Source organism: Heptranchias perlo, chromosome 3 (assembly GCF_035084215.1).
Source record: "Heptranchias perlo isolate sHepPer1 chromosome 3, sHepPer1.hap1, whole genome shotgun sequence".
Taxonomy (NCBI): Eukaryota; Metazoa; Chordata; class Chondrichthyes; order Hexanchiformes; family Hexanchidae; genus Heptranchias; species Heptranchias perlo.
In genome coordinates, this window is record NC_090327.1 from 122,620,067 (window position 1) to 122,633,468 (window position 13,402).

The 13,402-nt window shown below is 43.7% G+C and overlaps 1 protein-coding gene across 1 annotated transcript in view; it reads right to left on the reverse strand.

Moving 5' to 3' along the window:
* Nucleotides 1-11,174: 11,174 nt before the first annotated feature.
* Nucleotides 11,175-13,402, reverse strand: part of LOC137307224 (annexin A13-like) — a 69,586-nt gene continuing 67,358 nt past the window's right edge. The window contains exon 11 of the mRNA XM_067976645.1: nucleotides 11,175-12,285. Within this exon, the coding sequence (XP_067832746.1) occupies nucleotides 12,166-12,285 (120 nt within the window). The 3' untranslated portion in view covers nucleotides 11,175-12,165. The remainder of the gene's footprint in view (nucleotides 12,286-13,402) is intronic.

Genomic DNA, 13,402 nt, shown 5'->3' on the forward strand with positions numbered 1-13,402 from the left:
GCTATATACTTTAGTTATAAATGTTCAACTTAGTACACTTAGCTCTGGCTACCATGTTCATAATGATGATGTCTAGCCCATAATGAGATACAGAGAAATGTATAAAGCCATTTAAAATATACCAAAACACTGCCAAATGTCTGCATCTGCTAAACTTGCCTTGCTTTCATTTCTGAATTATTTGTGCTGTGCATTAAATTTCTCGCAGACTGAAAGAGACATTAAGATACACTCCGTGTTAGACTTTAAAGGTTGTAAAGAATTTTTAAAATGTCAGTAAAAACAATGTGTAACAGCCTTCATAATTCGTAGAGAAGATGTTTCCACTTGTGGGGGAGTCCAAAACTAGGAGCCATAAATATAAGATAACCACTGATAAATCCAATAAGGAATTCAGGAGAAACCGAGAAATATTCTTAACCCTTATTAGAATGGTTAGAATGTGGAACTTGCTACAATATGGAGTGGTTGAGGCGAATAGCATAGACCCATTTAAAGGGAAGCTACGTAAGTACATGAGGGAGAAAGGAATAAACTATGGTGGAAGGAGGCTTGTGTGGAGCTTAGACACTGGCATTGACCAGTTGGGCTGAATGGCCTAATTCTGTGCTGTAAATCCTATAGAATTCTATGTTTCTGTTACTCCAGCTCACAATGCTAAGCATTGGATGTTCACAGAAAATAGTTTTGATGGAGTTACAGAAGGTTGGCATGATTTAGAGGAGTGGGAGAATGGGAAAGGGGAGTTTTATGATGTGGGAGATGAAGGGTTGTAGCGAATCGCATAAGAACATAATTCGTGGTAAAGCAGCTAGAGAATTATTACAAGTAACTGGTGGAATTTTCTGCTCTTTGGCTTCCAATGGAAACATTACATGTTTGGAAACCTTCCAAACAGTGAATGCTGGAAAATAACAAATAGGGGAACAAAAAGTTAAATCATCTGTTCCCTTAAGATTACATTAACTTTTAGGATCCCATTAATATTGATGCATTTCCAATTCATTTTCTAATAACATCACTTTCTAGCAAGATCAATTTGTTCGCTGCTTAAAAATTTTGTCGATTGTACTGGGGACGGAACTGTATTTGTGTGGTCCCAATGCCAGGAAACTGTTTGCCTTGGCTGAGGCCAAGTTTAGCAGAAGAGACATCATGGAAAATAACATCAGTCACTATGTACCTGCACTGCTGCTGACCCACATACAGAGCGTTTGGCAGCAAAAGAACACTATGGCTCCAGTCCACATCACAGAGGATAGTCAACAACAATTTTTGGCCCACATTAACAGCATTTTTATCAGACTGATTATGTTTCATGATTATGGAATAAAATAAATCTTCTAATACACAGCCTCCAGCAGAGGGAGTTGCAGTGAGACTCTGTTTATGATCTCACCCCACACTATCTCACTTGTGTTTACAGAATTAAAGGGAATGATTCAGCCCTCCCCATTCAACTGTATACATTTTTAGGTTGAGGTCGAAGATCAGCCATGATCTGATTGAATGGCGGAGCAGGCTTGAGGGGCCATGTGGCCTACTCCTGCTTTTTTTTTATTCGTTCATGGGATGTGGGCGTATCTGGCGAGGCCGGCATTTATTGCCCATCCCTAATTGCCCTTGAGAAGGCGGTGGTGAACCGCCATCTTGAACCGCTGCAGTCCGTGTGGTGAAGGTTCTCTCACAGTGCTGTTAGGAAGGGAGTTCCAGGATTTTGACCCAGCGACGATAAAGGAATGGCGATATATTTCCAAGTCGGGATGGTGTGTGACTTGGAGGGGAACATATAGGTAGTGTTGTTCCCATGTGCCTGCTGCCCTTGTCCTTCTAGGTGGTAGAGGTCGCGGGTTTGGGAGGTGCTGTCGAAGAAGTCTTGGCGAATTGCTGCAGTGCATCCTGTGGATGGTACACACTACAGCCACGGTGCGCCGGTGGTGAAGGGAGTGAATGTTTAGGGTGGTGGATGGGATGCCAATCAAGCGGGCTGCTTTGTGCTGGAAGGTGTCGAGCTTCTTGAGTGTTGTTGGAGTTCCAATCATCCAGGCAAGTGGAGAGTATTCCATCACACTCCTGACTTGTGCCTTGTAGATGATGGAAAAGCTTTGGGGAATCAGGAGGTGAGTCACCCACCACAGAATACCCAGTCTCTGACCTGCTGTTATAGCCACAGTATTTATGTGGCTGGTCCAGTTAAGTTTCTGGTCAGTGATGAACCCCAGGATGTTGATTGTGGGGGTTTCGGCGATGGTAATGCCGTTGAATGTCAAGTGGAGGTGGTTAGGCTCTCTCTTGTTGGAGATGGTCATTGCCTGGCACTTTTCTGGCGCGAATGTTACTTGCCACTTATCAGCCCAAGCCTGGATGTTGTCCAGGTCATGCTGCATGAGGGCTCGGACTGCTTCATTATCTGAGGGATTGCGAATGGAACCGAACACTGTGCAATCATCAGCAAACATCCCCATTTCTGACCTTATGATGGAGGGAAGGCCATTAATGAAGCAGCTGAAGATGGTTGGGCCTAGGACACTGCCCTGAGGAACTTCTGCACCAGTGTCCTGGAGCTGAGATGATTGGCCTCCAACAACCACTACCATCTTCCTTTGTGCTAGGTATGACTCCAGCCACTGGAGAGTTTTCCCCCTGATTCCCATTGACTTCAAGTTTACTAGGGCTCCTTAGTGCCACACTTGGTCAAATGCTGTCTTGATGTCAAGGGCAGTCACTCTCACTTCACCTCTGGAATTCAGCTCTTTGTCCATGTTTAGACCAAGGCTGTAATGAGGTCTGGAGCCGAGAGGTCCTGGCAGAACCCAAACTGAGCATCGCTGAGCAGTTTATTGGTGAGTAAGTGCTGCTTGATAGCATTGTCAACGACACCTTCCATTACTTTGCTGATGATTGAGATGGGGCGGTAATTGGCCGGATTGGATTTGTCCTGCTTTTTATGGACAGGACTTACTTGGGTAATTTTCCACATTGTCGGGTAGATGCCAGTGTTGTAGCTGAACTGGAACAGCTTGGCTCGAGGCGCGGCTAGTTCTGGAGCACAAGTCTTCAGCACTACAGCCAGGATGTTGTCAGGGCTCATAGCCTTTGTTGTATCCAGTGCACTCAGCTGTTTCTTGATATCACCTGGAGTGAATCAAATTGGCTGAAGACTGGCTCCAGAACTCGGGAGGAGGCTGAGATGGATCATCCACTCGGCACTTCTGGCTGAAGATGGTTGCAAACACTTCAACCTTGTCTTTTGCACTCAGGTGCTGGACTCCGCCATCATGGAGGATGGGGATATTTACAGAGCCTCCTCCTCCCGTTGGTTTTTTAATTGTCCACCACCATTCACGACTGGATGTGGCAGAACTGCAGAGCTTTTATCTGATCCGTTGGTTGTGGAATCGGTTAGCTGTCTATAGCATGTTGCTTCCGCTGTTTAGCATGCATGTGGTCCTGAGTTGTAGCTTCACCAGGTTGGCACCTGATTTTTAGGTACGCCCGGTGCTGCTCCTGGCATGCTCTTCTACACTCCTCATTGAACCAGGGTTGATCCCCTGGCTTATTGATAATGGTGGAGTGAGGAATATGCCGGGCCATGAGGTTACAGATTGTGCTGGAATACAGTTCTGCTGCTGCTGATGGCCCACAATGCCTCATGGATGCCCAGTTTTGAGCTGCTAGATCTGTCCTGAATCTATCCCATTTAGCATGGTGATAGTGCCACACAACACGTTGGATGTGTGAAGATGGGACTTCGTCTCCACAAGGACTGTGCAGTGGTCACTTCTACCAATAATGTCATGGACAGATGCATTTGCGACAGGTAGATTAGTGAGGACGAGGTCAAGTAGGTTTTTCCCTCGTGTTGGTTCGCTTACTACCTGCCACAGGCCCAGTCTGGTAGCTATGTCCTTCAGGACTCGGCCAGCTCAGTCAGTAGTGGTGCTACCAAACCACTCTTGGTGATGGACATTGAAGTTCCCACTCCAAGAACAGTTCTTATGTTCTTATGTTATAATCCCATTTTGTGTCCTTTTTAAATACCTTTTCTGAATCTACATGTTCATCATTATCAGTTGTGGCTAAGTGGGTAGCCCTCTCTCGCCTCTGAGTCACGAAGTTTGTGGGTTTAAGTCCCACTCCAGAAATTTGAGCACCTAATCTAGGCTGACACTCCTAGTGCAATACTGAAGGAGTGTTGCACTGTCGGAGGTGCTGTCTTTCGGAGTAAACCGAGGCCCCGTCTGCCCTCTCAGGTGGATGTAAAAGATCCCATGGCACTATTTGAAGAAGAGCAGGAGAGTTCTCCTGGGTTTCCTGGGCCAATATTTTGTTTCACAAAAATATATCATTCAGCTTTCTGTGGTGTCTGCACATGTGTTAAAGCAACCAACACCCAAAAACAGATTATCTGTTAATTATCACATGACATTAAGTCAATGTTACAATTGTAGACCCACGTTTTTGTGTTCGGTTTACCGAATGTCAGGTTGCTTACACAATGGAAGGGATACCTCAAATCTTCCATTGCCTGCTCTTATGAAGTCTAAAAGTGCCTTTAGTGACACATGCATGGAAAACCTGAGAAAGTCAAAAAGTTGGAATATGTCAAGACAAATGCACTTGGGTTACTGCTGCACTCCCCAACGGAATTACAGACCCTAAATTGGCAATCTCACACATAATGGCTATAGGGAGGTTGGTGTGGGAAGTGCAAAAATTTATACTATTTCAGTAGGTGGCTTGGGATTAAAGTACATTGATGGAATCGGACAGAGGGAGATTTGCTCTTCATCTGGACCATGCTATACATGACCTGATGCTGACTCTGAGCAGAGGGACGCTTTCACATAATTTTTTAAAAATAATTTTCTTCTGTAATGAGGTCTTAACCAGGTAGGCCTCATTTCCACCAATTGTCAGCAATCTCTATTGAACCTACGGAAGGTCTCTCTGAAGTTTGGCGATGTGTGAATACCCAAGGGAGTCTGTGCTCTCCTTTCTCTCCCCCTCCTACATGTTTGGAGTGGGCAGAGATTTCACCCTACAACAAGCCAACTGAGAAACTCCAGTGCAAGGCTGTGGACCCGGCCTATCCAAGACTGGCCTAAATTCTGGCCTTTCAGAGTATGTTGAAAGGACATGGATTTTCTGAGTGATGTCAACTTTTGTTTGATAATCGCTCCTGTGAAGCGCCTTGGTACGTTTTACGATGTTAAAGGTGCTTTATAAATGTAAGTTGTATTGTTGTTGTTGCTGATGGTATTTAAGAGTTGTGTAGGAGAAGATGGTTTTGGGGGCATAGTTATATTACAGATGCAGATTGTAGTTTTAAGAAATGAAGTAGTTACGGCACTCATTGGAAGGCATCTTGAAATACACAGGTCTTCTTCTCTGCATTATTAGTTGAGCAGCTAATTCCAAATTGTTGCTTTGACTCTCTTCCCCTGACATGGCTTTGTCATCCCATTTTCTGATCTGCAGGGTGAGGGGCTCTTTGCAGGGTGAAACTACAGAATATGCAGGTGACAACTGCTCATGAAAGCCAAGGGGTTGTTACCGTAAGGCATCTTCCGACAGATCAAGACCCATTTCCCTCGCCTTCCCAATGCCTTAGGGGCTTGTATTTCTGGGTTCAGGGCATTGCCGTTAGGCTCGGTGTACCCCAGGCCATGAATTGGCTCTTGACAAGACCTTCAGCCTGGAAACAGGGACGGAAATCCAACTGCTTCTGCAGTGCCTTCTAGCTATTTTCTAAAAACAGTAGCCACAAGGTCTCCACCCCTGCAGATCCTCTTGTTGGGGGGGCGGGGGGGATCCTGAAAAAAAAGGCATGTCTTTTTGGGCCCTCCATGCCTTGGCCGTGTGCTCCTCTCAGCTCCTCCGATATGAGGGGAGGGGGAGGAGTGGCTGCGTGCAAGGCCTAAGGCCACTTCTTCTGACCTCACCTCCAAATGGGCACCGATCAGCAGGAAAATGAGGTGAGAAGAGCCTCATTTGCATGGGATGACCCTGCCTACATCTGTCCACCTTGGAGGCTGGGGGGGGTGGGTCCCTGAGCAATGCAGTAGGGGTGGAGATCCGGCATAACAACAACAGTTTGCATTTATATAGCGCCTTTAACGTTGTAAAATGTCCCAAGGCACTTCACAGGCGCAATTATCAAATAAAATTTGAGACCAAGCCATATAAGGAGATCTTCGGACAGGCTTGGTCAAAGAGGTAGGTTTTAAGGAGTGTCTTAAAGGAGGAGGAGAAAGGTGGAGAGGTTTGGGAGGGAATTCCGGAGCTTGGGGCCTAGACAGCTGAAGGCCGCCAATTGTGGAGTGATGAAAATCGGGGATGCGCTAGAGGCCAGAATAGGAGGAGCGCGGAGATCTCGGAGGCTTGTAGGTCTGGAGGAGGTTGCAGGGAGTCATGGAAACTGTAGAGGTAGCCATAGTCTCCCTGGTGCCTTCTTTCTACCCTGCCTTCCCCTTCAAATAAGGGTGGAACAGATGATTGCCTTAACATCAAGGCTTTGTGAGAGCTTTCAGTGAAACAGGCAAAGGTGGAGCGTGATTCTACACTGGTGGCCGCCTACATGCTTGACCTTGAGAGAATAAAGTCCCTGTTGATATACAGCATGCAGTGTGCAAGGGGCTTAAGTTGTCGCTGTATTCCTGGAAAGCCAGATGACCTGTAGAGCTGTTTTGTGCTATCACGCTGCCTGCTCAGGCATATCTTTTCTGTCATTCCCCCGTAGCCGGGCCTGTACAACAGACTCACATTATAAAGAAAGACAGAATTTGACATTTATATAGCGCTCTTCACAACCTTCACAATGTTATGTTCTGGCAGAGACCTGACATTGTGCCTACAGTAATTTCCAGATTAATGTGTAGTCAATTGTTTTGTGAGCTGCAATGCAACATGTTAATATATGAACATATGAACAATGACAGACAGGAAAGACACTCTGGTTCATCCAGCCTGTTTCACGGAATTGTGATGCCTTGTGCATCACAATATTTACACTCCCCACCCCACCCAAAACCATGTGATCTTCTGGGTGAGGCGAAAAACCAGATAAAAAACCCAGGCCAATTTGGGGGAAAAAAATCTGGGAAATTCCTCTCCGACCCCTCCACCCTCCCACCCTTAGGCGATCAAAGCTAGTCCAGGCGATCACTCTGGCCCTGATTAATGTTGTGCGGTACCTACCTTTTTGTACGAGGTGATCGCCACCCCAACCAGAAACAAGTCCTGCTCTCACTTGAAGGAATTCAGTGGATTAGCGTCCACCACACGAGCCAGCAGCCTGTTCCACAGGTCTTACAATTTTCATTCAAAAACTAGAGGGAGCTCTTGTTACTGTCAGCCCTGGATTGGTAGTCACACTGCACCGTGAATTATCTTTAGTTATTTTTAGTTTTGTACTTGCTTGTGTCGGATATCATTTTATCCTCTGTATCCAGAAAATAGAGGGTTGTTTTCTTTGAACCTCACATTATTGCAGCCCATGTCAAACCCAAGATGTGTTCCAAGCATAATATCGGACGCTGCATCCTCTCGACAAGTTTGCTTCGCGATGAATGGTGACGGTGAACATCTTTGGTGCCTGAATTACATCGTAGAATTTTACAGCACAGAAACAGGCCATTCGGCCCTATAGGTCAATGCCGGTGCTTATGGTCCACACAAGCCTCCTCTCACCCTACTTCATCTCACCCTATCAACATATTCCTTTCTCCCTCATGTACATATCTAGCTTCCTCTTAAAGCTATTTGCCTCAACCACTCCTTGTGGTACCACTCCAATAACGGTTAAGAATATTTCTGCTGATAGTTTCTTTCTTTAAATTCAAGAAAATTACTTTTCGCAACAAGAGGGAATTTTAAAATCGTAGACTCGGGCAATTTGAACTAGGTTTATAAAATAATTAAGGGATTAGCTTATGTTTACGTGGGCCAACTATTTCAACTGGATATACCAGGGAGGACTATGGGTCACACTTATAAGTTATGTAAGGGCAGAAGTAGGTTGAATTTTAAGCTGTCATATAAATCAGGGTCAATGTGATCTCCTGGACCAATTTCGATTGCCTAAAGGGATGGAGAGGAATTTTCTAGATTTTTTGCCCCCTTAATTGGCCTGAGTTTTTAACCTGGTTTTTCACCTCTCCCGGGAGATCACATGGCTCCAGGCGGGTGGGGAGCATCTGTAATGCGATGCAGAAGGCATCACAACTGTATGGGACAGGCTAGATGGACCAGGGTTTTTTTTTTCCCTGTCCTATTATTTTTATATATTTTCGTAACTTAAGTTTTATTCTCAAAATGGCTACCTGGTGGAATGCAGGAAATAGTCACAGAGTGGGGTTGCCAACCCTCCAGGATTAGCCTGGAGTCTCCAGGAATGAAAGATTAATCTCCAGGACACTGCAGCGATAAAAAAAATTGTGCCTTTAAAAAAAAATTCTTTAAACTCTTTTGTTTATTAGTTATAAAAATATTGGACATGGGAAGAAAGACTGTTTGACTGACAATCAAGAATCATCCAATTGGTTATCGAAGAGTCTGTTCGCTTTCCAATTGGCGGGGCAGGTGGTGCACCGTGAGGATGGACGTGTTGGGTGGCCAATGGCTGGAGTGTGGGGGCGGGGCAGTTGGAGGCAGGAAGTCAAGTGATGAAACCGCCAGGTCTTGGCAACTCTCGTACAGAGTGAAGTTCTTTATATTTCTTTTGTTTCGCCCTCCCTCATCTGCCGCCCCCTCCCCCGCCACTGTGAGGGCAGAATAGCAAACACAGAATTATCACAGAGGGGAAACCTTGTGACTCGCTGTTTTGCTTCATGTGGTCCTTGTGTTATTTCTACCATGGAAGTTTGAATAAATATTTAGAAAACCATTGCGTGGTTTGTTCGCTGGATTAAACAAGTCCAACTTATGTTTATAACACTAAATTACTGGATCAGGATAAAATGTGAGGAAATGATTTTTCACGCTGAGACGAGGAAGTAGAATCTAACAACTAGTCCTGATTAAGTAAGCTCTGGTGGAAGACTCATTGAGGCCACTCAACAGTTGAATGTCGCTCAAGCTTAAGTGAAAGGTGAAGGGTACATTTCACAGTTTGATGTGGGAAATCCAGGAAAATAAAGTACATCAATAAACCGCTGACTTACAAAGATGTTGAACAGAGTTTCTGACTTAGTTTCAATAAGCATATTTTTGACACAACAAACATAACATAGTTTATCAGTGTGGATTTCATTTTAAGTATATCCCAATTGTGTTGAAATGAAAACTATTGTACATGTATAAGAGTATGATACATTCCAATGGATCATAACGGCCCTTTTTAGGAACACCATGGGCCAGAAATGGCGCAGGGCAACGAGGCAACGCTTACCGCAGCTCCTGCGAATTAAATTAACGAAAATACTTACTACGGGCTCTGGGTCTTCCAATTGCTTGAATTTGAACTTTAAACAAACTGTGCGCTATCAACCCAGCCTCTGAACAGCGTGAGTTGCCGCACGGCTGGAAAATGTGAGAGAGGAGAAAACACGGCCACAAAATCTGTCAGGAAGAGAAATCACACCCACAGATTCAGGCTGCATTGCTCAAGTAGGCAAGCAGACTTCATTTATTGAAAGTTAATATTCTGGATGTCATTGTAAATAAAAAAAATTTGTAATAAAAAGCCAAAGAAATAATTGAATTAAATTAAAGAGACAGAAGAGAAAAATATATACTTTTTTAATGACCAAAAGCTATTAAAATAGGGAGTAATATTTCTGCACTCCACATTTTTTTAATTTAATTTTTAGTTGTTTGGCAGTCATTAAGACTAACCGCGCTTTTTAAACTTAGTTTAGACCTGGTATTTTTAAGCGTACCTGTTTGGTGGCGACGTTAGTTACTTTCCAGCTGGACAGATAAGCAAGTTTGCATTTTTTCAATGATTTCTCTGATTGCAGCATGCGATGTCCCTTTAATTTGAAGCTGCCATATCACCGGCGAACCACTAGGAGCGAGTTCATGATTTCCGCGTTTCACTGTGCATGTGATAACACAGGATCTTGCTCCTTTAATTCACCACTAGCAATGGAGGGCGCTGTTGAGCTCCTCTGTTATTTCGGGAGCAATTTCTGGCCTCACGAATCAAACAAATCTTAAAAATCCACCAGATTTTCAGGGTGTTTTGTTTGGTACTGAACTTTTTATACATATTCAGACAAAAGAATGGAACATTTTATCCACTTTGGACAGCCATGGTCAGCATCAAGTGCTCCCAGGTCAGCTATCGAACAGACCAGATGCAGAAGAAAGATCTCCTAACTCTGCTCCTACAATCTACCTTAACCTCAGCCTTTAAAGACCACCTCCTTCTGCACTTCCCATTTGCGTTTCCCACACCTACCCCTTCTCTTGGAGTAAGGATGCCAAGTTGTGCCAAATTGCGAGCAGGCTGAAGCTGTGAGCCTGTGTTAAGTACATATCCATTGTGAATGCCCTGGACTCGTTTTGCATCGGTCCCTTAAAGACGGCATGAAGAGCCTTCCATCTTATCAGTCTGCGGTGGTTTTGAACCCATTCTGGAGGTGAAATGAGTTTTCTAACCTAATACATCACCACATTCCAGAAATTCCAGCTAATAAACCCTATAAAACCAATATTGTGTTGAACATTATGCTTTTCTTTGATGTGTAAAATTGTACATTTTTCTTTGGGAAATATGCACAACATTGGATTTGAAATACTGAAAATATTACACTGATTGGGTGGAAAGCATTTTGGATCCGTCTGCATTTGTCCTAATGGGCCGGAAATTGCTCACATCAGCGTGGCAAATTCTGCAGCAGCACCTACGAATAAAATGAACAAATTAACTTAATTCAAAACTGTGGCGTAGAATTGCTTGAATTAAAACGTTGGAAAGAAATCGCGGCATCCGCCCAGCCTTGAACAGCGTGGGCTGATGCGCATGGGAAACGGCTGAGGATGGAAGCCCCACCCACGAGCAGGCAAGTAAAACTCATTCATTTAAAGTGAACCTCTCTATGTTAGTGTAAATAAAAATTTAACATATCTTATTATAAAAAGCCAAATAAAAAGCCATTTAATCTGATGAAACTTACAGAAGTTAAAAGTAAAAAATATTTAATTTTTAATTTTTTTTAATGATCCAAAAATATTAAAATAATGTTTGACATTCCACATTTTTAAAATTTAATTTTTTGTTATTTCGCAGTCATTAACAGTCACCGCTTGCAAAAAGTAGTGTGCACCTGGTATTTTCCAGCGGACCTTTTGGTGGCATAAATATCTTCGTTCCAGCTGGGCAGATGGGTAAGTTTACGAATGTTTCCTGATTGTGTTTGATGCAGGGTGGGTGGCCCTTTAATTCGTACCTGTCAAACTGCCGGCGAACCAATGGGAGCAAGTTCGCGATTTCGGAGTTTTGCTGCACATGTGCGCATTCGCGAATTTACTCTGTCGATTCGCCGGTGGTCAGCGAGGGTGCAGTTGCAATACTGCATCCTTGGGTGAGTAATTTGTGGCCCAATATGTCAGTTTTTTTCTCTCAAAATGGTCAATCTTTCTAAACGAAATAACATACATAGAATTTACAAAGAATTTACAGCAAAGAAACAAGCCATTCGGCCCAACAGGTCCATGATGCTGTTTATGCTCCAAACAAGCCTCCTCCCACCCTAATTTTTTCTAACCCTATCTGCATATCCTTCTATTCATTTCATCATCATGAACTTATCTAGATTCCTCTTAAGGGCATCTATGCTATTCGCCTCAACCACTCCACGTGGTAGCAAGTTCCACATTCTCACCACTCTCTGGGTAAAGAAGTTTCTCCTGAATTCCTTATTGGATTTATTATTGACTATCTTATATTTATGGCCCCTGGTTTTGGTCTCCCTCACAAGCGGAAACATCTTCTCTACGTCTACCCTATCAACCGCTCCATAATTTTAAAGACCTCTAATAGGTCACCCATCAGCCTTCTCTTTTCTAGATATTTTTTAAAAAGCCATAGTTTCTGGTGGTATCATACTGATGTACATGTCAAATCTTACAACCAACATGGGTTTATACACTGCACATCAATGAACATGGGACACTCAGGCACGTTGTTTAAAAAGGCGTCCCAGGTTCAAATGCCTCCTATTTTAGCAGAGCCAGCAGTACTTTTTGGAAATCGCCGGAAGTGTCTGATTTGATTGCGTCTGCCAGAGGCTTCTTGTAGATTTCCTGATACTTCTCCTTAATGGACGGAAGATCAACCTGTTTGAAGAAGAAATAGAGTTCAGCTTCTTTATAGCGTGCAATCCTAGGGCATCACCATGTTCAACATATTTGCAGGCTAAGTTGCTGAGGGAAGCAGCATCTTCTTCCTTGGTAAAGACAGATGCAACGTACTCATTTAGTACCTCAGCCATGCCCTCTGCCTCCATGAGTAGATCTCCTTTATGGTCCCTAATCAGCCCCACCCCTCCTCTTACTACTTGTTTACTATTTAGAAGCTTGTAGAAGACTTCTGGATTCCCTTTTATGTTGACCGCCAGTCTATTCTCATACTCTCTCTTTGCCCCTCTTATTTCCTTTTTCACTTCCCCTCTGGACTTTCTACATTCTGCCTGGTTCTCACTTATGTTATCAACCTGACATCTGTTATACGGCCCTTTTTTCCGCTTCATCTTACTCACTATTTCTTTTGTCATCCAGGAAGCTCTGGCTTTATTTGCCCTACTTTTCTGCCTCATTGGAATGTGCCTATATTGTATCCGAACCATCTCCTCTGTTCAATTACAGTTGAATCTGCCAATCTTTGATTCCAATTTACCTGTACCAGATCTATTCTCATCCCACTGAAATTGGCCCTCCTCCAATTGAGTATTTTTATTTTAGAGTGGTCCATGTCCTTTTCCATAGCTATTCTAAACCTTATGATACTATGATTGCTGCTCCCTAAATGCTCCCCCACTGACACTTGCTCCACTTGGCCCACCTCATTCCCTAGAACCAAGTCCAGCAATGTCTCCTTCCTCATTGGGCCGGAAACGTATTGGTTAAGAAAGTTATCCTGAACACATTTCAAAAATTCCTCCCCCCTTTGCCCCTTATATTATTATTGTTATCCCAGTCTATATTAGGATAGTTGAAGTCTCCAGTTATCACTACTCTATGGCTTTTGCACCTCTCTGTAATTTCCCTGCAAATTTGTTCCCCTATATCCTTCCCACTCGTTGGTGGCCTATAGAATACACCCAGTAGTGCAATGACACATGTAGGTTTAAAGGGAATATGTGATGGGTATCCATGGCAGATAAACTGTATCTCAATCATGGCAGTGACCATAATTCACCTGTGATCACTTGTAGGATGTGACTGGAATCCCACA